Source organism: Tachyglossus aculeatus, chromosome 5 (assembly GCF_015852505.1).
Source record: "Tachyglossus aculeatus isolate mTacAcu1 chromosome 5, mTacAcu1.pri, whole genome shotgun sequence".
In the NCBI taxonomy this organism is placed as follows: Eukaryota; Metazoa; Chordata; class Mammalia; order Monotremata; family Tachyglossidae; genus Tachyglossus; species Tachyglossus aculeatus.
In genome coordinates this window covers 61,171,756-61,197,754 of record NC_052070.1, presented here as the reverse complement: position 1 = coordinate 61,197,754, position 25,999 = coordinate 61,171,756, and the positions used below count along the sequence as shown (strand labels likewise).

General features: G+C 53.9%; 1 protein-coding gene across 8 annotated transcripts; it reads right to left on the bottom strand.

The window, feature by feature from the left end:
- Positions 1–746: 746 nt before the first annotated feature.
- Positions 747–25,519, bottom strand: LOC119928381 (cyclin-dependent kinase 11B). Of its 8 annotated transcripts, XM_038746584.1 has the most exons (21): positions 25,498–25,519; positions 17,533–17,659; positions 16,713–16,828; positions 15,778–15,905; positions 14,795–14,933; positions 14,022–14,176; positions 12,483–12,605; positions 11,509–11,604; positions 11,231–11,386; positions 10,623–10,685; positions 10,108–10,283; positions 8,405–8,495; positions 6,869–6,990; positions 5,626–5,731; positions 4,137–4,258; positions 3,772–3,879; positions 2,927–3,043; positions 2,507–2,655; positions 1,692–1,881; positions 1,394–1,535; positions 747–928 (listed from the first exon to the last, which is right to left on the bottom strand). In XM_038746584.1, exons 2-20 carry the CDS (start codon positions 17,641–17,643, stop codon positions 1,443–1,445), a joined length of 2,361 nt encoding a protein of 786 aa, XP_038602512.1. In that variant the 5' UTR covers positions 17,644–17,659; positions 25,498–25,519; the 3' UTR covers positions 747–928; positions 1,394–1,442. The 8 variants fall into 8 exon arrangements, with proteins under 8 accessions (XP_038602512.1, XP_038602513.1, XP_038602514.1 ...); XM_038746585.1 differs by lacking the exon at positions 747–928 and having other exon boundaries at positions 1,035–1,535; positions 10,108–10,277; XM_038746586.1 differs by lacking the exon at positions 747–928 and having other exon boundaries at positions 1,035–1,535; positions 14,022–14,158.
- Positions 25,520–25,999: the final 480 nt, after the last annotated feature.

Sequence of the window (25,999 nt, the reverse complement as noted above, 5' to 3'; positions counted from 1 at the left end):
CCTGCAGCTGGGGCGGGTCGGGGCCGGGAGGGAGAGGCGGCCTGCTGCAGTGTGGAGACATTCTCTTGGTGCCGAGGCCCATGGGGTATTCCTGGGAGAACGTGATATACCCCTGATGATTGATTGATTGAGATTACGCGAGACGGTTGGCCAGGCCTGGTTCCCTGGTGGCCGAGGGATCACAACCCAGTCTGTCCAGAAACGTGCTTCCCTTCCCTTCCTCCTCCATCTCCAGCGGCTCCCACGTGGCAGTGGGACTGGAGCCTTTTCTCCAGAACAGCACTCTGGCACTGGGTCCACCCCCCACCTACACTCCAGTAAGGCCACGGTGGCCTCCTGCTGCTGTGGGAGACCCCCGCCTCAGGGACGGGCTGGGCCCAGCCGGCCCCACACACCCACGCTCCCTCTGTGCCTGTCCGGGCTGGGCTCGCCAGGACCATCTGGCTACCCTGAGGCACCAAAAATTGTGCTCTGGCTTCCGGCGGGTGCAGCGTGCTACTTTGCTATAAGCAGTTGGCACCAGCAACAACTTGCAGAAGTCCACTCGCAAGCCCCCCTACAACCCCTTTGCCTCAGGCAGGGGGAAGCGGGGGGGCTTTCTATTTCGGCTTTTCAGGCACCGTTCCCACCACCCCACCCCGTGCCAGTATGCCCTGAGGCGCCCCTCCCCGCTTTCACCCCGCCCAGCCACGGGGCAAGGGTGCCTGCTCTCCGGGGTCCAGCTACCACACACACCTACGGTGAAGTTTTCCTCCAAGAATATTTTACTCTATTTTAAAATTTATGACAATCTTAATATACAAAACCGCCCCCCCGTGGCTCCGGCCCCCTTTCGACAGGACAGCAGGCACCCACTACTCCTCTCGCGCGGCCTGGGGTCTCCGCTACAAAAGAGGCTCCAGGGTGTAGAAAACATTTGAGACGATTGCTGCGGTGGGCCGGACCACGTTGGAAGGGGAGGGAAGGTTCGGGTACGCTAAGGGTCAGATGGGAAGTGGAAGGGCTCCTCCGAACACCCCCCCCCGACCCCCGCCCCTCTCCCACAGCCATCACTCTCCTACAGTAGTGCCCGTCTGGGGTGACGGGGCCTGGGTTCACGGTACCCCCAGCGCGACACTGACCCTGGCAAGGCCGCTAGGACCCGAGTCGAACATGGCCGGGCTCTGGACGCGGCCCCACCCCTTCCCGACACTCAGTAGGGAAAATGGAGTTTCACTCCAAGTGGTACGAGCTCAGAAAAAGGTGGGGAGGGGAGAAAACCAGCCGTAAAGGCCCGAGAGCGTCCTAGGGCTGACCTGCTGAGCTCAGGCCCCCACCCTAAGGCTCCCCGGTGCCGTGGGGGTAGGGAGGTGGGGGGAGCGCAGCCGTGAGCGGAAATCACCGTCGGTCTCACCCCCGGCAGCAGGCCCCAGTCCACGTCACGTCCCCGGGTGGCCGCTGGCTTAGAACTTGAGGCTGAAGCCCGGCCCGGCGGCAGAAGCCCCCTGGTTGGTGGTGGTGAGGTGGAAGCCCGTGTCCTTGAGGTCATCGTCCCCCTGCACGCAGACCGGGGAGGGGGAGCACGTGAGGGGCGGCTTGGGCAGGGCAGCGGGGGAGGCGGTTCGCTTGTGCTCTGGGACTCTTCTTCCCTGGAGCCGATCCAACCCCCCCCTCCAGCCCCCCTAAAACCCAACCCCACCCCCTCAACCTACCAGCTGACTGTAGCCTAGGCCACCCTCTGGAGGGCGGGGGCTGGTCCCCCGCTTCACCCGCTGCTGCTCGCTCTTGGCAGGCCACGTGGGGAACATGGATGGGTCGATGGGCAGGGGCGTCTCTTGGAAATACTCGTGCTTCAGGCCGTCCTCGGCGGTGATCCTTCGCCCAGGGTAGTAGGTCAGGAACCTGGGGGGGCAGCGGGCACCCAGCCCAGTGGAATTTGAACGATGCCCCCTTTCTCCCTCTCCTCGGCATCTCGGATCCCCGGCCCGGTCCCAAGCCCCACTGCCATTCGTTCGGACGAGGGAAAGCTGCAGGCCTCAAAGCAGCTGGATGCCTTGTGACAGGCCCCTGCCAAGGGTTCTCAGGGCAGACCAGGGCAAATGGTGTCTTGGGGCTAGGCTAGGGCCACCAGCGAATTGAGACTGGTCTAGGGTCCTCTTGGCCCCCAGGATGTGAGGACCCCAGAGAGAGTTAAAGAGCGACGGCCACGAGCAAAGGCGGCTGGGGAAAGGTTAACAACGGCTGTTGAGCCGGAAGAAGTCAAGAGGGGACAGGAGAAACCTTAGATGGGTTTCTGGTGGTGGGGAGGGGGATGTCGGTGACCAGTTGCTCTCCCAGGTGTCCCGGGCCCAGCAGGAGGGACTCGGCTTAGAGGGCCGCGTGCGGGCGTGCGGTTAGATACAGAGAGGACAGTCCCACCGGTCTGTCGCGGATGGATCCGTCGCCCACCGGCGCTCAATAAATACGATCGATGATGATGGTGAACCCTCACGGCCCCTCCCCCGGGGGGGCTGCTCCACTCCCTCACTTGTTCATGAGGTCGAATCCCTGGTCGGAGAGGAGGGCGCCGAAACGCTTGCGCAGGTTGTTGTAGGGATACTCGGTGAACGTCATCTTCTTCACCGCCGGCAGCTCGTTGTAGCCGGGCCAGATCTTCTCGCTTGGCGTGCCCAGGTCCTGCAATGACCGTCAGCGTCGCCCGTGGGGCCCACCCCGTCACGCCCCGGCGGGCGGCCCTACAGGGACTGGGGCGAGAGGGGGCCGCCCATCCGGCCATGCCACAGGCCCCTCTTCAACAGGCCCCGCGGGCGGGAGAAGCCACGGGTGCGGTGCTGGGGGGTGCGGGGTGGGAGGTGTGGAGGCCGCATCTCCAGCTCCGCCACCCCACTTGGCCCCGGTGGCCGCCTGGCTTTGGCACTCAGGGACCGGGACAGCCTGCGCACGCTACCTTAAACACCTTGTTGATCTGGTCGATTTCGGACTTTCCCGGAAAGAGCGGTTTCTGCGTCAGGAGCTCCCCAAATATACAGCCCACTGACCACATGTCGATGGCAGTGGAGTACTCCTGAAATAGGAGGGGCGGCGTCACGTGCTCGTTCACGGCCGACATGGAGGCCACAAACCCACCCCAGGGGAACGGTCCCAGCTCTTCGCCCCAATAGGGACGGGAAGGGTCCCCCGGCACCTGGAATCCTCAAGATCAGGGTCCCAACAACGGCGGTAACCGCCAATAATAATAATAATTATTGATAATTGTGGTATCTGTTATGTGCCAGGCACTGTAGTAGGCGCTCGGACTGATAGAATTGGGTTGGACACAGACCCTGTCCCACATGGGGCTCAGAGTCTTAACGTGGCTGAGTGGACAGAGCCCAGACTTGGGAGTCAGAGGTCATGGGTTCTAATCCAAACTCCCCCACGTCTGCTGTGTGACCCTGACGCAAGTCACTTCTCCGGGCCTCGGTTCCCTCATCTGTAAAATGGGGATGAAGTCTGTGAGCCCCGCACGTGGGACAACCTGATCACCTTGTAACCTCCCTAGCGCTTAGAACAGTGCTTTGCACAGTGTAAGCGCTTAAATGCCATCATCATCACCATTTTACAGATGAGGTAACAGGCATAGAGAAGGTAAGCAACTTGCCCCAAGTCACACAGCACACAAGTGACAGGTGGGATTAGAACCCAGGCCTGTAGTTTATCCACTAGGCCATGCTGCTTCTCTAAGCACCTTGCGCCCCGCTCCCACCGCCCCCCGGCACCCCCTGCCTCGCCCCGGTAGAAAAAGACGCCTACCTTAGCACCCAGCAGCAGTTCTGGGGCCCGGTACCACAGCGTCACAACAACCGGCGTGTAGGCCTTCAGGGGGGACCCGTACTCCCGGGCGAGGCCAAAGTCCCCCACCTAGGAGCATGGGAGCGAACAAGCAGGTGAGCCCTATCCCCCCATCACCCCGTGGCCGCTTTCTGGCCGGGGTTTGGCAGCAGGTAGGAGGTGGGAAGCCCCACCGGGTCCCCTCCAGAAAGCTACCCGCCAGTGACTCAGGGGGCCCGACCAAAGCCACCCTGAACCTGCTCCCCGGGGGTGGTCATTCCGAGGTTACGGTGTCACGGCCCAGGGCCACAGTGTGGCTCCGCTTGGCCCCTGCCCGGCAGTCTTACCTTTAGGATGCCGGCGTGGCTGAGGAGCAAGTTGGAGGTCTTGAGGTCGCGGTGCAGGATCCAGTTGTCGTGGAGATGCTTGACTCCCCGCAGTAACTGAATCATGAGGGTTTTCACCTCCCCTGGGACACACAGACGGGGCCCCAGGTCACGCCGCCCACCCTCTCCTCAAGGATCAAAGACTGTGAGCCCACTGTTGGGTAGGGACTGTCTTTGTATGTTGCCAACTTGTACTTCCCAAGCGCTTAGTACAGTGCTCTGCACACAGTAAGCGCTCAATACGATTGATTGATTGATTGACTGATCAAAGCCCCCTGCACTCCCTGCTACCATGCGGAGAGGGAGGACAGGCACCCGACCACAGGCTTCTCAAGTCCAACTGGGTGGCACATTTTTACTGTTTCCTAGGGGGAAGAGAAAAGATCTCACTGACCCTAGAGGGGCTGAGAAGCAGCGTAGCTCAGTGGAAAGAGCCCGGGCTTTGGAGTCAGAGGTCATGGGTTCAAATCCCGGCTCCGCCAACTGTCAGCTGTGTGACTTTGGGCAAGTCACTTCGCTTCTCTGGGCCTCAGTTACCTCATCTGGAAAATGGGGATTAAGACTGTGAGCCCCCCGCCATGGGACAACCTGATCACCTTGTAACCTCCCTGGCGCTTAGAACAGTGCTTTGCACATAGTAAGTGCTTAATAAATGCCATTATTATTACTAACCCTCCTATGCCCAGACTACACTCCAGAGCCCAGATCAATGACCTACATCACTGCGCTTCTCACATGTCTCCCCTTCTCAAAAGCCTCCACAGGGTCTCCGGGGCTCTCTCCTGATCTACCTGCCCTCTCCAACTCCTTCGCCTGCAAGCCCCACCCTGCCCTGCGACTCGCGACCCCTCTGAAAGTGCCAGACCACAGACTGTGAGCCCACTGTTGGGTAGGGACCGTCTCTATATGTTGCCAACTTGGACTTCCCAAGCGCTTAGTACAGTGCCCAGCACACAGTAAGCGCTCAATACGATTGATGATGATGATGATCCCCTCAGTTTCAAGGCGCTCCTGAAATCCCACCTCCAAACTGTTTTCCCTGATTGACTGAGTACCGACTGTGGGCAAAGCACTGTCTTAAATGCTTGGGTGGTCACCCTATGCAAGAAGTCAAGATCGCTGCCCTCAAGGAGCTTGCGGTTCAGCCAGGAAACAGACACAAAGTGATTTAGAAAAGACAGTAAAAACCGGGGTGCAGGGTGAGTAAACACCACTACCCCAGGGCTTTAGACACTCGCGGCTGACAGCCCTCCTGGACACATCCATCTATGCTCCTTCTTTTTTCCCAACCGACTTTCCATTCCCTTTTCCCTCCTATCCGGAAATGACTGTGCACCAGCCATACCCACAATGAACCGCAGGCTCCTCCCAGACGGGACTGAGCACGGGCGCGGTGTTCTGCGCACGGCAGAATAGAACCCCTGGCAGGACGCGGTGGCTGGGAGGTTACCTGGTAGGAACGGCTGCTTCATCGTTTCCATCAGGCTCTTGAGATCGTGCTCCACGTAGTTCATCACGATGTAGATCTTATCCATGTTGCTGCCCACCACGATCTCCTGCCGAAGCAAGCCGTCAGGCTGGCCTGACGCTTCCGATCCTCCTTGGGGGGCACTGACCCGGGCCGTGCCAGGTCACACCTGCTCGGGGGCTAGCTGTCCACATCCTCGGGAGCTGGAACTCACCCAAATCAGCTCACCCCAGGGGAAATCCCTCCCCGTCTCCGGCCCAGGCCGACCCGTGGCCGGGATGGGTGCTGGGGACCCCTGACTGGCTCCCTTTATTCATTCCCCGTCCCAACCCCACGGCACTTATGTACATATCTATATCTCTACTTTCATTCAATCGTATTTACTGAGCGCTTACTGTGTGCAGAGCACTGTACTAAGCGCTTGGGAAGTCCAAGCTGGCAACATCTAGAGACGGTCCCTACCCACCAGTGGGCTCACAGTCTAGAAGGGGGAGACAGACAACAACACAAAACATATTAACAAAATAAAATAAATAGAATAAATATGTACAAATAAAATAGAGTACTAAATACGTACAAACATATATACATATATACAGGTGCTGTGGGGATGGGAAGGAGGTAAGGCGGAGGGGATGGAGAAGGGCAGGAGGGGGCTCAGTCTGGGAAGGCCTCCTAAGTGACTTGCCCAAGGTCGTCCTGCGGACAAGTGGCGCGGCTAGGATTAGAACCCGTGACCTTCTGACCCCCAGGCCCATGCTGTATCCACTATATCATGCTGCTTCTCCCCCAGAATCTATCCCAGTGCTTAATACTGTCCTTGGAACAGAGTAAACACTAATAAATGCCACCATTATCATTATTACTCGGGAAAGGAGGGAGGAAGAAAAGGAAGGGAAAGGGGGGGAAGGAAGAGGAAGTAAACCGAGTAAAAAAGGAAGAGTGCTCCTTTCCCGGTCCACCACGTCACGCAGCTTGGCTCAGTGGAAAGAGCCCGGGCTTTGGAGTCAGAGGTCATGGGTTCAAATCCCGACTCCACCAATTGTCGGCTGGGTGACTTTGGGCAAGTCACAACTTTATTCATAGTAGTGTCCGTCTCCCCCTGTAGACTGTCAGCTTGTGGATAAGGAATGTGTCCGCTTACTATTATATTGTACTCTCTCAAACACTAAGTACAGTGCTCTGCTCACGGTAAGTGCTCAATAAATACGACTGACCGACTCACCCGGACTGTGACAATGTTGGGGTGCTGGGCCTTTAGAATGGTGTTGATCTCCCGGAGAGATGTGATGGGAAAACCTTCTTTCTCCTTTTCCATTTTCAGCCGCTTCAAGGCCACAATCTCATCTGCGAGGAGGTGGGGGTGAGCGGAAGGGTGAGGGAGAGGAGTTATGAACGGAGCCTGTGGCCCAGGCTCCCAACAGAGGTTTCCGGTCTAAATAACCCAATTCCTTCTGGCCTGGGGGGGCAAACTGAGTCCCACTGGGCAGGCAACCCAGTCTTGTGGGTCTGCTGTAATTCCCCCTCGCTCAGGCCAGTGGGAGACGGGGAAGCAGCATGGCTTAGTGGAAAGAGCACGGGGTTTGGAGTCAGAGGACCTGGGTTCTAATCCGGGCCCCACCACTTGTCTGCTGTGTGACCTTGGGCCAGCCGCTTAACTTCTCTGGGCCTCAGTGCCCTCATCTGTAAAATGGGGATTAAAACTGTGAGCCCCCCGTGGGACAACCTGATTACCTTGTATCTACCCCAGCGCTTAGAGCAGTGCTTCTGCATAAGTAAGCGCTGAACAGACACCATCATTATTAATCATTATTATTCCTACCATGAGGCAGCGCCATGGTGAAAGTGGGAAAACCGTGAAACAAGTCCGGAAAAAACGATCCCTCTTCCCTCTCCCCAGGTGCTGATGTCTGGGTCCCAGACTGACTCTGACCCTAGACTCTTCTCCACAAAGTCCCAGACAGGTCTTAGAACCACCAGAGAGGACATGCTAACCGCCTACGGTGACCCTTTCGGATCAGACTGTGCTGCCTGACCCGACCGGGGGGCTATTCTGCTACTCGGAATCCAGAACTGAAACAGAGAGAAAGCACAGCAAAGAACCAGAACAGAGCACTGAGACAATACCCCTCACTCCAGAAACTTCTGCACGTCTGCCCACTAGCATCCAGTGCCAGAAAAGCAGATTGTTAAGAATGGTAATAATAGTATTTCTTAAGTACTTACTAAGTGTCATGCGCTGTTCTAAGCACTGGGGTAGATACAAGTTAATCTAGTTGGACACAGTCTCTATCCCCTATGGGACTCCCACTCTTAATCCCAGATGAGGTACCTGAGGCCCAGAGAAGAAGCGACTTGCCCAAGGTCACACAGCAGACAAGTGGCAGAGCTGGGATTAGAACCCAGGTCCTTCTGACTTAGGCCCATGCTCTAGCCACTACGCCACGTTGCCCCAGCACCCAGTGCCTCCCTACTCTGCAGCCCACACGAGCAGGCCCTCCACCTGCCCCCTATCTGGCCCTGTCCTCAGAGACAAGAGGCCTTCCCTAGTGAGGTGAGGAGAAACCGTTCTCTGCCTCAACGATGGACTCAATCTCTTCTACACCCCTCTAAATGCGTTGGAACCCCATCCCACCCTCCCATGCCCCTGTGCCTCTCTGGGAGCAGGTTTCAATGGGCTACGTCATCCACAAATCGGGAACCCCCCCACCCCCAAGAACCCGAACGCGGCCCTCGGTCCCCGCTGCCAGGTGGCACTGACCGGTTTTCTTGTCCTTCGCCCTGTAGACCACCCCGTAGGTCCCTTCCTCGATTCGGTTAAGACACTGAAATTCCTCCACACTGCGGCAGCCCTGTGGAGAGATGCATGCTTGGTACGTTGGGTAGGGACTGTCTCTCTCTGTTGCCAACTTGGACTTCCCAAGTGCTTAGTACAGTGCTCTGCATACAGTAAGCGCTCAATAAATACGATTGATTGATTGATTGGTACACGGGCAGAGCCTATGGTCCTGTCTCTGGGGACGGCGGGGCTGCAATCCCACCCAGGTAGAGGCGGGGAGAATGGGGCTTTTAGCTCAACTAAGGGGGTTCCCGAAACTTCTCTGGTCGGCCGCCAATCTCCCCATCCCTCCTGAACAGCAACTCTTTCTGCATCAAGCGAAAGCTCTCCCGACCCTCGGCTTTAAGGAATTCAGTGGGATCCTCTATTTATTCATGCTCTTTTTTCCAACTGCGCCCCGACTCCCAATCTCCGGTACTCTCAGTCCCATTTATTCACTGGGCCTCACTTTCAACCCTCCCGCCATCGACTTCTTCCTCCTGCCCCCCCCACTGGCTGGAACTCCCTCCCCTTTCCCATTCAAGAGATCACTGGTCACCCCGTCTTCAAAGCCCTGAAATTCCATCTCCTCCAGGAAGCCTTCCCTGATTAATCTCTCATCTCTCCACTCTATATCCTTCCCAACTGCCACCTTGCCATTGCTGTGTCACCTAAGCACTTGGGCACTCATCACCCCTCCCCTCACCCTCCCCCAGCATTTATGTACATATCTTTAATTCTGACACTTGCCCCTACTTGTAATAAAATTTGGAGTTTCCCTTTCCTGACAGATGCGAAGCTCCTTGAAGGCAGGGATCATGCATACTAACTCTACTGTACTTTCCCAAGAACACAGTACAATACTCGGCAGACAGGTGCTCAATGAATACAGTCAATGACCACTGGTGTCGGCAGCAGCTCTGGCAACTCACAGATAAGTGACAACTGCCCCTCAATCCCCTGCCCGGTGGAAAGACACCCTCCCCGGCCTCCCCTGGGCCATGGCAAGATGGAAGAAAGACAAAAAGGAAGGGTCCAATACATCTCCTCAACCCAAACTCCACTTTCTCAAGTCTGGCCCTCAGCCAGGCAGTGGGACGGGGCAAAACTGGCCCTTCTGACCCGGGTGCCTACAGCCAGTTGAATCCCTCTTCCTGCAGACAAACCTCCCCTCCAAGGTACCAGTACATGGTCCTCCCGTTCAAAAGGGCAGAGGCGGACAAAACATCACCTGGCTGCCAGCCCGACTCCCCAAAGGTGACCCTGACAGACTCAGGAGCCATGGGGCAAGGAGGGGAGAGAGATTTTAATCACTCACCTCGGAAGTCCCCTTATGCTACCGACCTTACTAAGTCTTAGCCATTTGTGGGGAAAAAAGTCTCTCCCATCCCCATGAAGTTACTATAGCAACAGCAGGTGGGGGCCCAGAGGACCCAACCCTGCTTCTTTGGGAACACCACTGGCTGAATAACCGCCTTCAGGCTTCACTCTCCCTTCGCCCCTGCCTTGGCCACCCCTCATTATGGCCACCACAGCCATATAGACAGAGGCAGAGAGGAATGGAAGCGGCAGGGGACAGGAGGGGAGCAGGGGAAGGTGACCCCTCTGGAGCTGGAGCAGCTGGCAGAGGCTGTGGGGACCCTGACCTGCAGCGCAGGGAGGTACTTGGGGAGCTCCTGCTGTAGCTCGACGGGTGACACGGCCGGAGAGTCGGGAACGTACTCTCCCTCCGTCATGGCAGTGGACTGGGGAGTCGCCTCTCCCACCTCTTCCTCGCCTTCCTCACTCTCGCCCGAATCCCGGTCAAATCTCGACTCTGGAACTTTAAAAGTTAGAATCAAACAAGGAACCAGATCCCGGGCCGGGGAATGGGAGAGAGGAAGGGGGAGCCGGCATTCGGCTTCCAGGTGCAGCAGGAAAAAGCGTCCAGGAGAGAGAAAACATGGGCTCCCTGTGCCCTAGGCTCATTCCACCCTCCAAATTCACTGGAATCCCCAGACTGGGGGCACCTCAGGCAGATAGCGGAGGTTAACGGGTGGGGCCGAGGAGACGAGGAATCATGGCCAGACCCTCAATCCCCTCTCCACCAGCCCTGAGAAAACCCCTGCCCCGGCCCCTCCAGCCTTAGCCTTAGAGTACAGACGGGGACAGGGTCTCTTACCAACTAAGACGTGGTTCCCATTCTCTCGCTCTTCATCACTCATTTCTTCTTCACTCACTTCCTCTGCAATCAGAACGTCGTCGACCCGTCAGGCCAGGCACGGCCCGGGTTCCAGTAGAGTCCAACACTCCGAACTCAACCGATCGGGAAGCCTTCCCCGATTCACTCCCTATGCCTCATGTCACGCCAATCCACCATCCACCCTCAACAGTGACATAGTTATAGCCACTCTCAGCACTTATATACCGAGAAATACTCAACTACACATTCAATTCTTTTTTCTGATATTTCATGCTGGCACATTTATTCTTCTATTTAATCTCTGCTCCTGCTCCCACTGTCCACTGACACGTTAATGATTCCTATCCAGCTCTCCGCCTTGGACTGTAAGCTCCTGGAGGACAAGGGGAGAGGGCTTTGCTCCCCTTGCAAATTCTCTCAAGTGCCTACGGTAGGCACTCAGTAAATGCCAATGACCGATTAACTGAATAAACAGGAGGAAAGGAATTGGAGGCTTGTCAACCAGAATGGTGGCTGTGCTGGGGAGCTCCTAAGTAGACAAAGGCCCTGGAGGCATGTACTCAGCTCAAAGGGGTCACGTCACTCACCGGCAGACTGCTCTGAGGCTTCCTCAGAATTGCTGCCCGTCTCCTCCTCTTCCTCCTCCTCTTCTTCCTCCTCCTCCTCCTCTTCCTCTTCCTCCTCCTCCTCCGACTCCTCGCTGCTACTTTCTTCCTCCTCTTCCTCGGAGCCCGATCCAGACTCTGCCAGGGAACAGACACGGAGAGCCGGGGGATGAATTTCCACAGCTCCTCCGGTCAAGCAGACTCCGGCGAAGCTTCCTTCGCTGGTGCTGAGGCCCGGACTGGAGGCCACCCAACTCTACCTGAGGAAGATTCCGCTGAACTTGTTTTCCTCTCGCTGTCGCTCACATCCTGCAGGTCGGAGAGGGGGTCTCTCTCTTCGGGCTGCTCCTCCTTCACTGAGAAACGGAGAAAATACAGCAGAGTGGGAGAAAGAATCCACAACTCCAGACTACCTCGGGGATTTTCAGTTGCCTAAATTCCCACTGTATTCAGGACGGAGTCACTCACGCTCTCACGCGCACCACACAGTTGAAGAATAGCCAAAACCTGAAAGGTCACAGAGGACCACAGGAAGACCAGGAGTTAGCCCCCTCAACCACTTGACTGAATTTTACCCATCCACAGTACTTGGATTTCTTTGAACGCTCAATTTATTATGACTGCACCCTTGGGGAATATTTTCAAGTCTGTCTCCCCCAGTAAAGCGCACTCTAATGCGAGCTCCTTGAGGAGAGAGGACGTGTCTTGTGTTGCTACTGTACTTCCCAAGTGCTTAGTATGGTGCCCTGCACTCAGAAGGCATTCAAACACCATCACCGTCACTGCTACTTAAACGGAAAATCGGATCCAGACACCGTTATCCAGGAACGTGTTTGGTGCCCAAACCCTACGGGCATGGTTCCGTTGTTGGATAAGATGCCGAAGTGTCCTCGGAACCCGGACCCCACCTAAAGGTAGGACGATCAACGGACGCCACCACTCCATCACCTGCAGAACCGGTAACGCTTTCCCGGGAGTCCTCAGTGAAAATGCACCTTGCGACCATGAGGCCATTCATTTATAAACTGACTGAGGGATTCCCTTGGGGGCTGAACCAACCCTCCCCACCCGGGTTACCATGGGAACAGGGGGCTGAGCACCACTCATCTCCAGGGAAGCCCATCCCTGGGTCTGAGTTCCGCCTCCGGTCATAGAAGTTCCGTGGTGCTCATCCCCTCCTCGGCTCGTCCTATCCTCTTCTGAGGCTCCCAGAGCCCAACCCCTGCTCGCTCACCTGGCTTCCTGCTGTCCGCTTGCTCGAATCGTTCCCGCTGCTGCCGTAACGGGCTGCGGCTCCAGTGGCTCACTTTCACCTTGTCTCCATAGTCTTCCCTCACGGTCCGGTGGTGGGCAGACACTGCAGCGGGACAGGGAGCAGAGCCCGGCCTTCGAAAACACCCGACCACTAACACACTCCGCCGCCCAGCGATGCCACCTGCTCTCCGGGCCCCTGGCTACCTTTGCTCTCCCATGCAGCACCCAGCCAGATGTCAACCTTAGGTCATCCAGTTTTACCCACAGCCCCCGCAAGGTCCCCGGGGCAGCCTCCACTCTTCTGATCCCACTTCCCACGTAAGCCCCAGGCAGCACAAACGTGGAGCCCGGAGGCTCGGAGCCCGCGGCTACCACGTTCGGAGCTTCTGGAAGACTGCAGCCGTTCGTGAGAAGGAACTGATCACTACAACCTCCAAGCTCCGTTGGCCAGGGTGTTTCTTACTGCCTGTGACTTTTACTGTTGAATTACAACTTGTTTCCATTAGTATCGTTGACCAATGCCTGCCCACCTTTTCTTCACCTCCTGAAACTGAGAGGTCTTTATGGGCCCTTACCATGCCTACAGTAATTTTGGGGGCAATGTTCCAGGGCTTTTTTTTTTAAATGGTATTTGTTAAGTACTTACTATGTGCTAGGCACTGTATTAAACACTGGGGTAGATACACGTTAATCAGGTCGGACAAAGTCCACGTCCCACTTGGGGCTCACAGTATTAATCCCCATTATACAGATGAGGCAACAGGCAGCGAGAAGAGACGTGACTAGCCTATGGACACAGAGCAGACAAATGGCAGAGCCAGGACTAGAACCCGGGTCCTTCTGTCTCCCAGGACCTTGCTCTATCCACTAAACCAGGGCCTAGTACAAGCACACTGTAAGCATTTATCGAATCACGATGAACAGAAAATCTGTCCTTTCCCTCTCACTTCAGAGCCTCAGCCGTCAACGTGATCACTTTTGGGAAAGGGGTTAGCAACCGGGCTACCATCGAATGCAAACCAATAGAGCATAAGCTTCTCAAGGGTAGGGATCGGGTCTTTAAAGAACTCTCCCAGCACTCGGTACAGTGGTCTGCGCCGAGCAGGAGTTCAATACAAATCAAGTGGAGCCTGAATGTCCTTTGGTGGACCGCAGGTGTGGGAGGACGGTCACACAGAAACACAGTCTTTGTACTTAAGGAAAAGACAGATGAGGTTTGAATGGTTCATCAGAAATTTGTTGTGGGTAGCCAAGTCTTTTGGACTTGGCAAGGCCCCCCCACTTAAGGGTCCTGGAATTAACTACAATTAGCTAATGTGAGGGGGCAGTGGGTTCAGCTGTTGCCAAGGCCAGTCAACCTGGGACGGTACTCGGGGGCAGAATTCGTCTACAGGAAGGACTGAAATACCAGTGCCCTCCCACCACCACCACCCCGAGCCTGGGAACCTCTCTGGTTCCCAGTCCTCCTTGGGCGCTGCCCTGGGCCCCCGGACCCTCCCGTCTCCACTTCCCCCATTACCTTCCCGCCGCGCTTCTCGTTCTTTGCGTCTCTCCTCAGCTCGCCTCTCCCGCTCCTTCTGTTCCCTCTGCTCTTTCTGCTGCTCCCTCATCTTCCGCTCCCGCTCCCGTTTGCGCTCCAGTTGTTCAAGGCGGTCCCTGGAAGCAATCATATGCCTATTTTTTTTTTAATTCAAATAGGAAGGGTCAAGATTTCTTTTTCCCCCCCAACACTTTTAATTTACACTTGAGGCACAACATCTGTTCTTTTCAGGTCAGCCAATGCCAATGCTAGCCCCGGGTCGTCTGACAGCCAGGGAAGATGGGCATCCCAGAGCCAGTCGGGGCCAGTGCTATTCATTCTGGGGCCTCAGACCAAAGGTGAGCCTTTCTCGGAGCGAGGAGCATTTCGCGGCGTTTCGGCTCTGTCAACTCCCTGGGCCAAAGACCTGGCTCAGGTGACAAGAAAGGACCTAGATTTGTGTGAAGTTCAGGAGGTGAAATCTGGGGAGCCAGGAGTCCCAGACCAGACTTCCCCGGGACTCTTCCAGCGGGGTGACTGAGCCTAGGAAAATCAGGGGGCTGGTGTGTCCGTGGGGGCTATGGTTACACCCAAGAATAGTCAACACATTGAAGACCCACTCCTGGGGGCCTGGTTCTGGGACAGAGCATACCTGGGCCCGGCAGCCCCATGTGGCCCCGTTTGGGTCAGGAGAGTGGACGGAAAATGTCCGGGGGAGAAAGGAAGGTCTGACCCTGCCGCGTGGACCTGGGTCTCCCCAATAGCCCCCTCACCTCTCTCTCCTGGAGTGCTCCCGGGCCATCTCCCTCCGCTTCTGCCTCTCCCACTCGCGTCGAGCCTTTTCCTGCTCCTCACGATGCCGTTTCCGCCGCTCATGCTCTCTTTCCTTCTCTTTCACCCTGGCGTGCTTCCCTGATGGGCACAGACACCGCGTCAGCAGCCCGAGACGCCGGCTGCGGGTCGGAATTTAATCCGGGAAAGATCGGGGGAAAACCCTGATGGGTCTTTGAGTTGGGTTTACCGCACACTGGCTTAGGGTGTCGCTGGCTGGGGCTCCTCCTATAAGAGGAAGCTAAAGACTAAGCCAGGAGTTGAGATGCCTCAGATCAGAAATCCGCCCTGGATGTGTATCGAGGAGACCAACTCTTGAGCCTCCGCTTCTGTGACACTTGGGCTATTCCGGCTCCGATGCCAAACCTGCCCTTTCCCCCAATTATGATGGACGCTGGGGAAGAAGACGGTGGTCCGTATCGTTGTATTATATCTACCCCAACGTCTTGCACAGTGCTTGGCACATAGGAAGCGCTGAAATACCACAATTATTATTAATAGATCGTGATTAGATTCGGTTATGAGAAGTAGCATGGCTTAGTGGATATAGCCCAAGCCTGGGAGTCAGAAGGACCTGGGTCCAAATCCCGGTTCCGCCACACGTCTGCTGCGTGACCTTGGGTAAGTCACTTAACTTCTCTGTAACTCAGTTACCTCATCTGTAAAATGAGGATTAAGAGCGTGAGCCCCAGGTGGGACAGGAGCTGTGCCCAACCTAATCAACTCATAGCTTTCCCGGAGCGTAGAACAGTGCTTGGCACATAGTAAGAGCTTAACGAGTACCATAATCATATCATCATCATGGGGCACAACTGGTATCTAAAACAGACTCGGGCTTTTGGACTGAGTTAGAGTTGCATTTCAAGATGCCAAAGGACCAAATGAAAACTGACTTTCACAGAGAAATGCTTCCCCAGGCCATTACCCCCTTCTGTCGAATGGCTTCGGTGTCTACGCTTTTCTTTCCTCTTTTCATCTTTCCTGTGGTGAGTTTTTTCCTTCCGGAACATTTGCTGGGGTGGTTTGATAGCCAAGGAGTCATCTTCCTCTCCTCTGTAACAGAAAGCCAGTGGCCCAGCCCCGTCACAAGTCGGGTAATCAGAGAGCGTTACAATGTGCGCAACCGGTCATTAGCCCTGACTAACCACCGCAGCTACGGGCGGACACTTTGTCAACAGGTGGCCCGTCCCCCTGCCCGCTCCGGATGCAGATACCCCGCCCGGCTGGGAATGACTACCGCAAATCAAATCCCCACAACAGACCCAGGCAGGGCGGGCCGGGATTCACCATTTGGGAGGTGAATCACCAAATGGGATTCATCACCGTGGACCCGGGCCTGAGACCAGAGCCAATAAAAGCCGTTTCCGAAGGCGGGTACCGGGAGGGAGGCCGTGAAAAGTCAACATGCACTCCAAGGCCACCAGTCCGGTAGCTAGGCCCTGGCCCCCCACCCACAGCTTGGAGAACTCATGCTCAGTCACTAACTGGTGGCTGATGGGGTTCTAGGAAAGTGATGCCCTTGACTGCTCATTGTTGGCTTCTGGGCAGGGTCTGCCCCAACCCACCCCGGTGCCCCTTTCCCCCTGAACTCTGGAGCTAGCTCTGCCCTTACCCCCCGTCCCCCACTATGCCACCATGACACACCCGCATGCATGCAACAGAGGTAGCCACAGGACAGCAGCAGTTGGGAGGGTGAGGGTGGTGGTGTAAGTCACTGGGCAAATCCCCATCCCCACCCCACTCATGCCTCAGGAACTTCGAAAGATGATCATGGGCGGCTCCTCGGGACCAGGAATTCTGTCCCGTTCCAGGATCCGGCGGCTTGGAGGACCCACCGAAACTTGCTGCCTCTCCCCTCACCTATCTTCCATAGAATCTTCTCGCCTATAGGGGGAATTCCGGATCGTTATCTCCATGCGGTGATCTCTCAGCTCCCCCTCCTCAAGGGAATCTCGCTTTGAGTCTCGATCATCAGACTACGGGTGGGGTGGGGGAAAAACAACAAAAAGAATGAACTGTTCCTCTGGCAGAGAAGACCATTTTTAAACGACAATCAAGGAATTCCGCACGAGCTCACAGCCCCACACCAATTTCCCAGGGGCCTGGGGAGCAGAAGCAGAGGCACTCGAGGAGCTACGACCCTCTCCGCCAAGCAAGACTGTACCGGCCAAGAGGAGCTCACGCTGAACTTGGCCCCTACGCTCAGGAAGGAGACACTGACTTCGACACACATCACCAGCCTCCTGAAAGTTCCTCCCGGGGTGGGGGAAGGGGGCTCTCGTAAAAACGAGGCAAGATAGAAGTTCATTTTTTAGAATCGAGACGATCGACAAGAAGGATTCCCCCAATACCATTTTACCGACACTCGGGAACGAGATTACTGGACGGGCGACCGATAGTAATATTCGTCTAATTATACTCGGGCACCTCCGGGTTAGATTCTGGGTTCCCAAAATTGTTTTGGCCACAACGATTCTGCCCAGAGAGCACTTTAGTTGGTGAAAGGAAACTGAGCAATCGGGTGTTTTGGTTAATTCTGGGAAAGGGATTTTGGGCTCACCTGTGACATTTGGAAGTACAAAACAACTTCACCGAAGAAGCGATGTTCTAATGGGAAAATGAGGGTAAAGAAATTAAACCTTCTCTATTAAAACCCAGGATGCACACAAAGATGGCTTACATTTTTTATGCGTTTTATCTCTGCCTTCTCTTCTTGCTCCTTCCTACGCTTCTTTTCCTGAAGAATTTCATCTAAAGTTTTCACTTTCCAAGAGTCCTTTTCATCACCCATTTGAGTTTAAAACACACTGGAAAAAAAACAACAACACAGTGACATATTGAGAGCCCTGCATCCCGCCGGTTGCCCCGTCAGGGGTGGCAGGCACTGGAGGTGGGGCGGCTCAGGAGTTCCTCCTAAGTCTCCTTGGCGTCCGGGCACTCTTCCTGGAGGGCCAGGGTCCAGAGGGTGACAAGGAGGCCAGAAGATGACTTGGACAGAACGCGGCTGGGCGGAAGAATGGGTGACACAGGCCCATAATACGCACGCGGCACGGCAGTAAAGCAACAAGACAAGGTGGGGATGCTAGTTTCAAATGTTGCCTTCAAGCAGGATCAAAGGTCGCTATGGCAACACGAACAGCGACTCATTAGGACGGCTGCCTTTCCGTGTATATCCCTGGGCATAGGGGAGACCGGGTGAATGAGGGCAGATGGCTAGGCACAAACCATCGCCACTACTGGAAAAACAACTCAAGCGCACGTCCTCCTGGCTTGGTAAAAACACTCCCCCCATTCCCCCAGCCCCGTTTCGAATTACTAAAGACTAGGCAATGCTCACCCTAGATTGTGAGAAGCAGCATGGCCTAATGGAGAGCCCGGGCCTGGGTTCTAATCCCGGGTCTGTCACTGGTCTGCTGGGACGGAGACCTTAGGCAAGTCACCTGACTTCTCCGTGCCTCAGTTATCTCATCTGTAAAACCGAGTTTAAGACCGTGAGCCCCATGTGCGACAGGGACTTTGTCCAACATGATTAGTTTTTATCTATCCAGCGCACAAAGTTTTTAACAAATACCATAAAAAAATTGGGGAGAAATGGTGCACGACTGTATTTCAATGGACAGGGTGTGCATGTGTGCAAGAAATCAAGAGAGACTCAGCAACACTCATACTCATGGACCCAGTCTCACAGTCAGAAAAGACACCTAATAATAATAATAATTGTGCTATTTGTTAAGCGCTTACTATGTGCCAAGCGCCCTTCTAAGCACTGGGGTAGATTTAAGGTAATCGGGTCGACACAGTCCCTGTCCCACATGAGGCTCACAGTCTCAATCCCCATTTTACAGATGACGCACAGAGAACTGAAGTGACTTGCCCGAAGTCACACAGTAGATACGTGGCACAGCCGGGATTAGAACCCGCGCCCTCTGTCTTCCAGGCCCGGGCGTGGCTCAGTGGAAAGAGTCCTCGTTTTGGAGTCAGAGGTCAGGGGTTCGAATCCCGGCTCTGCCAATTGTCAGCTGTGTGACTTTGGGCAAGTCATTTCACTTCTCTGGGCCTCAGTTACCTCATCTGGAAAATGGGGATTAAGACTGTGAGCCCCCCGTGGGACAACCTGATCCCCTTGTAACCTCCCCAGCGCTTAGAAGAGTGCTTTGCACATAGTAAGCGCTTAATAAATGCCATTATTATTATTATTATTATTTCCACCAGGCTTCTAGACTGTGAGCCCACTGTTGGGTAGGGACCGTCTCTATATGTTGCCAACTTGTACTTCCCAAGTGCTTAGTACAGTGCTCTGCACATAGTAAGTGCTAAATAAATACGATTGAATGAATGAATGAATGAACTAGGCCACGCTGCTTCTCAAGCGCTTACTACGTGCCAAGTCCTGTTCTACATGCTGGGGCAGATACACGTCAAACTGCCAAAGACCTTCAAAGATGCAGTGAACAGGAAAGCCACTGCAACCCACTGCCACTGTTTACTGGTGTTGCACTTACAAACCGCACGAGTGATGGGCAATCCAGACTACTGGAAGCAAGCTTTTTGTGTTTCCCACAGCTGACTGTGACAGAAGCCGGGTACTCTTTCCACAACCCCGGATTTCCCATTGATACAGTGGTGGACGTGACGGTGGGGACTGCAGAAATCCAACTACGGAGTGACAGGCAGAATGGTTGCCCAGGAGACCGGCACACTTGCCCGCTTCTGGGTCAGCGCTCAACAGGGTTACTTACTCCACCACCACCAAAACCCCCAACACTGCTTAGCAACGTTTAAGGGTAAATATACTGAGTGGGAGGGTCTCACCTTGGACGGTTCAACATCCTGTAGGGCTGGGGGAAAGCTGCCGCTCACCACCTGAATCACCCTTGAGACTGTAAACTGGCCGCGTCTACCGACTCTGTTGTATTATACCCTCCCAAGGCTTAGTAATAACAATAATAATGACAGCATTTGTTAAGCGCTTACTATGTGCCAAGCACTGTACGGTGCTCTGCACACAGTAAACACTCAATAAATGCCACCGATTGAGACAGCGTGGCCTAGAGCAGTGCTCGGCACACAGGAAGCGTTTAACAAACGCCATCATTATTACTGGATAGAGCACGGGCTTGGGAGTCCAAAGGACCTGATTTTAATCCTAGCTCCACTACCTGTGTGGCCTGGGTAAGTCACTTCATAATAGCATTTATTAAGCGCTTACGATGTGCAAAGCACTGCTCTAAGTGCTATGCCTCAGCTCTGTGCCTCAGTTTCCTCATCTGTAAAATAATAATAATAATGATGGCATTTGTTAAGCGCTTACTATATGCGAAGCACTGGGGGGGATACAAGGTGATCAGGTTGTCCCATGTGGGGCTCAGTCATAATCCCCATTTTACGGATGAGGTAACTGAGGCTCTCTCCATCCCCCCCATCTTACCTCCTTCCCTTCCCCACAGCACCTGTATATATGTTAGTACATATTTACTACTCTATTTATTTACATATCTATTCTATTTATTTTATCTTGTTAGTATGTTTGGTTTTATTTTCTGTCTCCCCCTTTTAGACTGTGAGCCCACTGTTGGGTAGGGACCATCTCTATATGTTGCCAACTTGTACTTCCCAAGCGCTTAGTCCAGTGCTCTGCACACAGCATCATCGTCATCATCAATCGTATTTATTGAGCGCTTACTGTGTGCACAGCACTGTACTAAGCGCTTGGGAAGTACAAGTTGGCAACACATAGAGACAGTCCCTACCCAACAGTGGGCTCACAGTCTAAAAGTAAGCGCTCAATAAATACGATTGATTGATTGATTGATAGTGACTTGCCCGAGGTCACAGCAGACATGTGGGGGAGTCGGGATGAGAACCCATGACCTCTAACTCCCAAGCCCGGGCGCTTCCCACTGAGCCACGCTGCTTCAAGACGGCATCCTCCTGGCACATAGTAAGCACTTAAATACCATTTAAAAAAGTCACTTCTTTATGACTCTGTGTCCCTTCTCTGGGACAGGGCCTGAGTCCAACCAGGTATTGACACCTGTCTACTTGTTTTGTTTTGTCGTCTGTCTCCCCCCCTTCTAGACTGTGAGCCCATTATTGGATAGGGACCATCTCTGTTGTCCATCTGTACTTTTCAAACACTCAGTACAGTGCCCTGCACACAATAAGCACTCAACAAATACGACTGAATGAATGAAAGAACCTCATTAGCCTGTATCCCCTCCAGCGGTTAGAACAGTGCTTGGCACGTAGTAAGCACTTCAATACCATTAAAAAAAAAAGTCACTTCTTTGTGCCTCCATGTCCCTTCTCTGAGACGGGGCCTGAGTCCAGCCTGATTAGCTTGTATGCCCCTCCAGTGGTTAGAACAGTGCCTGGGACGTAGTAAGCGCTTTCCAGCGCTTTGCACATAGTAAGCGCTTAACAAATGCCATTATTATTATTATTATTATTATTATTATTATTATTAACAAATGTCATTATTGTTCTAGACTTTGAGCCTGTTGTTGGGTCGGGACCGTCTCTGTTGCCGATTTGTACTTCCCAAGCGCTTAGTCCGGTGCTCTGCACACAGTCAGCACTCAATAAATACGACTGAATGAATGAATGAATGGATGGATAGATGGATGTATCAGCTGTGTGCCTTTGGGCAAGTCACTTCCCTTCTCTGGGCCTCAGTTACGCATCTGTAAAATGGGGATGAAAACTGTGAGTGCCCCCGTGGAACAACCTGATCACCTTTGACTTTGGGCAAGTCACTCCACTTCTCTGGGCCTCAGTGACCCCATTTGTAAAATGGGGATTAAGACTGTGAGCCCCATTTGGGACAACCTAGAGAAGCAGTGTGGCTCAGTGGAAAGAACCCGGGCTTTGGAGTCAGAAGTCACGGGTTCAAATCCCAGCTCCGCCAATTGTCAGCTTTGTGACTTTGGGCAAGTCACTTAACTTCTCTGTGCCTCAGTTACCTCATCTGTAAAATGGGGATTAAGACTGTGAGCCCCAAGTGGGACAACCTGATCACCTTGTATCCCTGATCACCTTGTATCCTCCCCAGTGCTTAGAACAGTGCTTTGCACATAGTAAGCGCTTAATAAATGCATTATTATTACCTTGCATTCCCCCCCAGTGCTTAGAACAGTGCTTGGCACAGAGTAAGCGCTTAAATGCCATCGTTATTATTAGTAGTAGTAATAGGCTTGGGAGTCAGAGGTCATGGGTTCTAATCCTGGCTCCGCCGCTTGTGAGCTGTGTGACTTGGGCAAGTCACTTCAATTCTCTGGGCCTCAGTCCCCTCAACTGTAAAATGGGGATTAAGAACTGTGAGCCCCACGTGGGACAACCTGATCACTTTGTAACCTTCCCGGCGCTTAGACCAGTGCTTTGCACACAGTAAGCGCTTATAAATGCCATCATTATTATTATTATGGGTTCTAATCCCAGCTCTGCCGCTTGTCAACTGTATGACTGTGGGCAAGTCACTTCACTTCTCTAGGCCTCAGCTTCCTCATCTGTAAAATGGGGATGGAGACTGGGAGCCCCTCCCGGGGGAAAACTTGATTACCTTGTACCCTCCCCAGCACTTAGAACAGCACTTGGCACATAGTAAGCGCTTATAAATGCCATTATTATTATTATTATTATGGGTTCTAATCCCGGCTCCGCCGCTTGTCAACTGTATGACTGTGGGCAAGTCTCTTCATTTCTCTGGGCCTTAGCTTCCTCATCTGTAAAATGAGGATGAAGACTGTGAGGCCCCCCCCCCGGGGGGCAACCTGATCACCTTGTACCCTCCCCAGCGCTTAGAACAGTGCTTTGCACACAGTAAGTGCTTATAAATGCCATCATTATTATTATTATGGGTTCTAATCCCGGCTCCGCCGCTTGCCAACTGTATGTCTGTGGGCAAGTCACTTCACTTCTCTGGGCCTCAGCTCCCTCATCTGTAAAATGGGTATGGAGACTGGGAGCCCCCCTCCCCCGGGGGGCAACCTGATCACCTTGTACCCTCCCCAGCGCTTAGAACAGTGCTTTACACATAGTAAGCGCTTATAAATGCCATTATTATTATTATTATGGGTTCTAATCCCACCTCTGCCGCTTGTCAATTGCATGACTCTGGACAAGTCACTTCACTTCCCTGGGCCTCAGCTCCTTCATCTGTAAAATGGGGATGGAGACTGTGAGTCCCCCGGGGGACAACCTGATCACTTTGTACCCTCCCCAGCACTTAGAACAGTGCTAGGCACATAGTAAGTGCTTATAAATGCCATCATCATTATTATTATTATGGGTTCTAATCCTAGCTCCGCCGCTTGTCAACTGTATGACTGTGGGAAAGTCACTTCACTTCTCTGGGCCTCAGCTCCCTCATCTGTTAAATGGGGATGGGGACTGGGAGGCCCCCGGGGGACAACCTGATCACCTTGTACCCTCCCCCGCGCTTAGAACAGCGCTTGGCACATAGTAAGCGCTTACAAATGCCATTATTATTATTATTATGGGCTCTAATCCCGGCTCCGCCGCTTGTCAACTGTATGACTCTGGGCAAGTCACTTCACTTCAATGGGCCTCAGCTCCCTCATCTGCAAAATGGGGATGGAGACTGGGAGCCCCCTCAGGGGACAACCTGATCACCGTGTACCCTTCCCAGCGCTTAGAACAGCGCTTGGCACATAGTAAGCGCTTATAAATGCCATCATTATTATGGGTTCTAATCCCGGCTCCGCCGCTTGCCAACTGTATGACTGTGGGCAAGTCACTTCACTTCTCTGGGCCTCAGCTCCCTCATCTGTAAAATGGGGATGGAGACTGTGAGGCCCCCGGGGGACAACCTGATCACCTTGTACCCTCCCCCGCGCTTAGAACAGCGCTTGGCACATAGTAAGCGCTTACAAATGCCATTATTATTATTATTATGGGTTCTAATCCCGGCTCCGCCGCTTGTCAACTGTATGACTCTGGGCAAGTCACTTCACTTCTCTGGGCCTCAGCTCCCTCATCTGTAAAATGGGGATGGAGACTGTGAGGCCCCCGGGGGACAACCTGATCACCTTGTACCCTTCCCAGCGCTTAGAACAGTGCTTTGCACATAGTAAGCGCTTATAAATGCCATCATTATTACTATTATTATGGGTTCTAATCCCAGCTCCGCCGCTTGTCAACTGTATGAGTGTGGGCAAGTCACTTCACTGGGCCTCAGCTCCCTCATCTGCAAAATGGGGATGAAGACCGGGAGCCCCCTCGGGGGACAACCTGATCATCTTGTACCCTCCCCAGCGCTTAGCACATAGTAAGCGCTTATAAATGCCATCACTACTATTATTATCATTATGGGTTCTCATCCCGGCTCCGCCGCTTGTCATCTGTATGACTGTGGGCAAGTCACTTCACTTCTCTGGGCCTCAGTTCCCTCATCTGTAAAATGGGGATTAAGACTGTGAGCCCCCCGTGGGACAACCTGATCACCTTGTACCCTCCCCAGCGCTTAGCACATAGTAAGCGCTTATAAATGCCATCGTTACTATTATTATTATTATGGGTTCTAATCCCGGCTCCGACGCTTGTCAACTGTATGCCTGTGGGCAAGTCACTTCACTTCTCTGGGCCTCAGTTCCCTCATCTGTAAAATGGGGATTAAGACTACGAGCCCCCCGGGGGACAACCTGATCATCTTGTAACCTCCCCAGCGCTTAGAACAGTGCTTTGCACAAAGTAAGCGCTTATAAATGCCATCATTATTATTATTATGGGTTCTAATCCCAGCTCAGCCGCTTGTCAACTGTGGGCAAGTCACTTCACTTCTTTGGGCCTCAGCTCCCTTATCTGTAAAATGGATATGGAGACTGGGAGCCGCCCCCCCCCCCCCCGGGGGGTCAACCTGATCACCTTGTACCCTCCCCAGCGCTTAGAACAGGGCTTTGCACATAGTAAGCACTTCTAAATGCCATTATTATTATTATTATTGTTATGGGTTCTAATCCCGGCTCCGCCGCTTGTCAACTGTATGACTGCGGGCAAGTCACTTCACTTCAATGGGCCTCAGCTCCCTCATCTGTAAAATGGGGATGGAGACTGGGAACCCCCCGCGTGGGACAACCTGATCACCTTGTAACCTCCCCTGCGCTTAGAACAGTGCTTTGCACATAGTAAGCGCTTATAAATACCATCATCATCATTATTATGGGTTCTAATGCCGGCTCCGCCGCTTGTCAACTGTATGACTGCGGGCAAGTCACTTCACCTCTCCGGGCCTCAGCTCCCTCATCTGTAAAATGGGGATGAAGACTGTGAGCCCCCCGTGGGACAACCTGATCACCTTGTACCCTCCCCAGCGCTTGGCACATAGTAATAATAATAATAATAATGTTGGTATTTGTTAAGCGCTTACTATGTGCAAAGCACTGTTCTAAGCGCTGGGGGGGATAATAAATGCCGTCATTATTATGATGATGATGATGATACTGATGATTCTGGCCCGGTCCCGGAGGGGCAGGTCAGGGCCCGACCGTGCCCGGGGGGGGCTCCGGGAGGGCGGGGACCCCCTCCAGATCCTCTCCCCGCCGGAGGGAGAAGAAGAGGAGGAAGAAGGAGAGGAAGAGGAGGAGGAAGATGAGGATGAGAAGGAGAAGGAGCCGCCGCCATCACTCACCACCGCGCCTGCTGCCGCCGCCGCCGGTAGCCCCGGAGACTGAGGAGAGAAGCCGCGGGCGCCGGCGCTTTTACGTCACTTCCGGCGGCCGGGGCGCCGACTGATGACGCAACGCGCTGTGATTGGATGGCGTAGCGCGCGGGAGGGGTGGGTGACGTAACGCGCGGGGGCGCTGTCGTCGCCCCTGACTGACTGACCCACTGACCGACATTCATTCATTCATTCAATCGTATTGATTGAGCGCTGACTGTGTGCAGAGCACTGGACTAAGCGCTTGGGAAGTCCAAGTTCATTCATTCATTCAATCGTATTTATTGAGCGCTGACTGTGTGCAGAGCACTGGACTAAGCGCTTGAGAAGGGCAAGTTCATTCAGTCATTCAATCGTATTTATTGAGCGCTTACTGTGTGCAGAGCACTGGACTAAGCGCTTGGGAAATACAAGTTCATTCAATCGTATTTATTGAGCGCTGACTGTGTGCAGAGCACTGGACTAAGCGCTT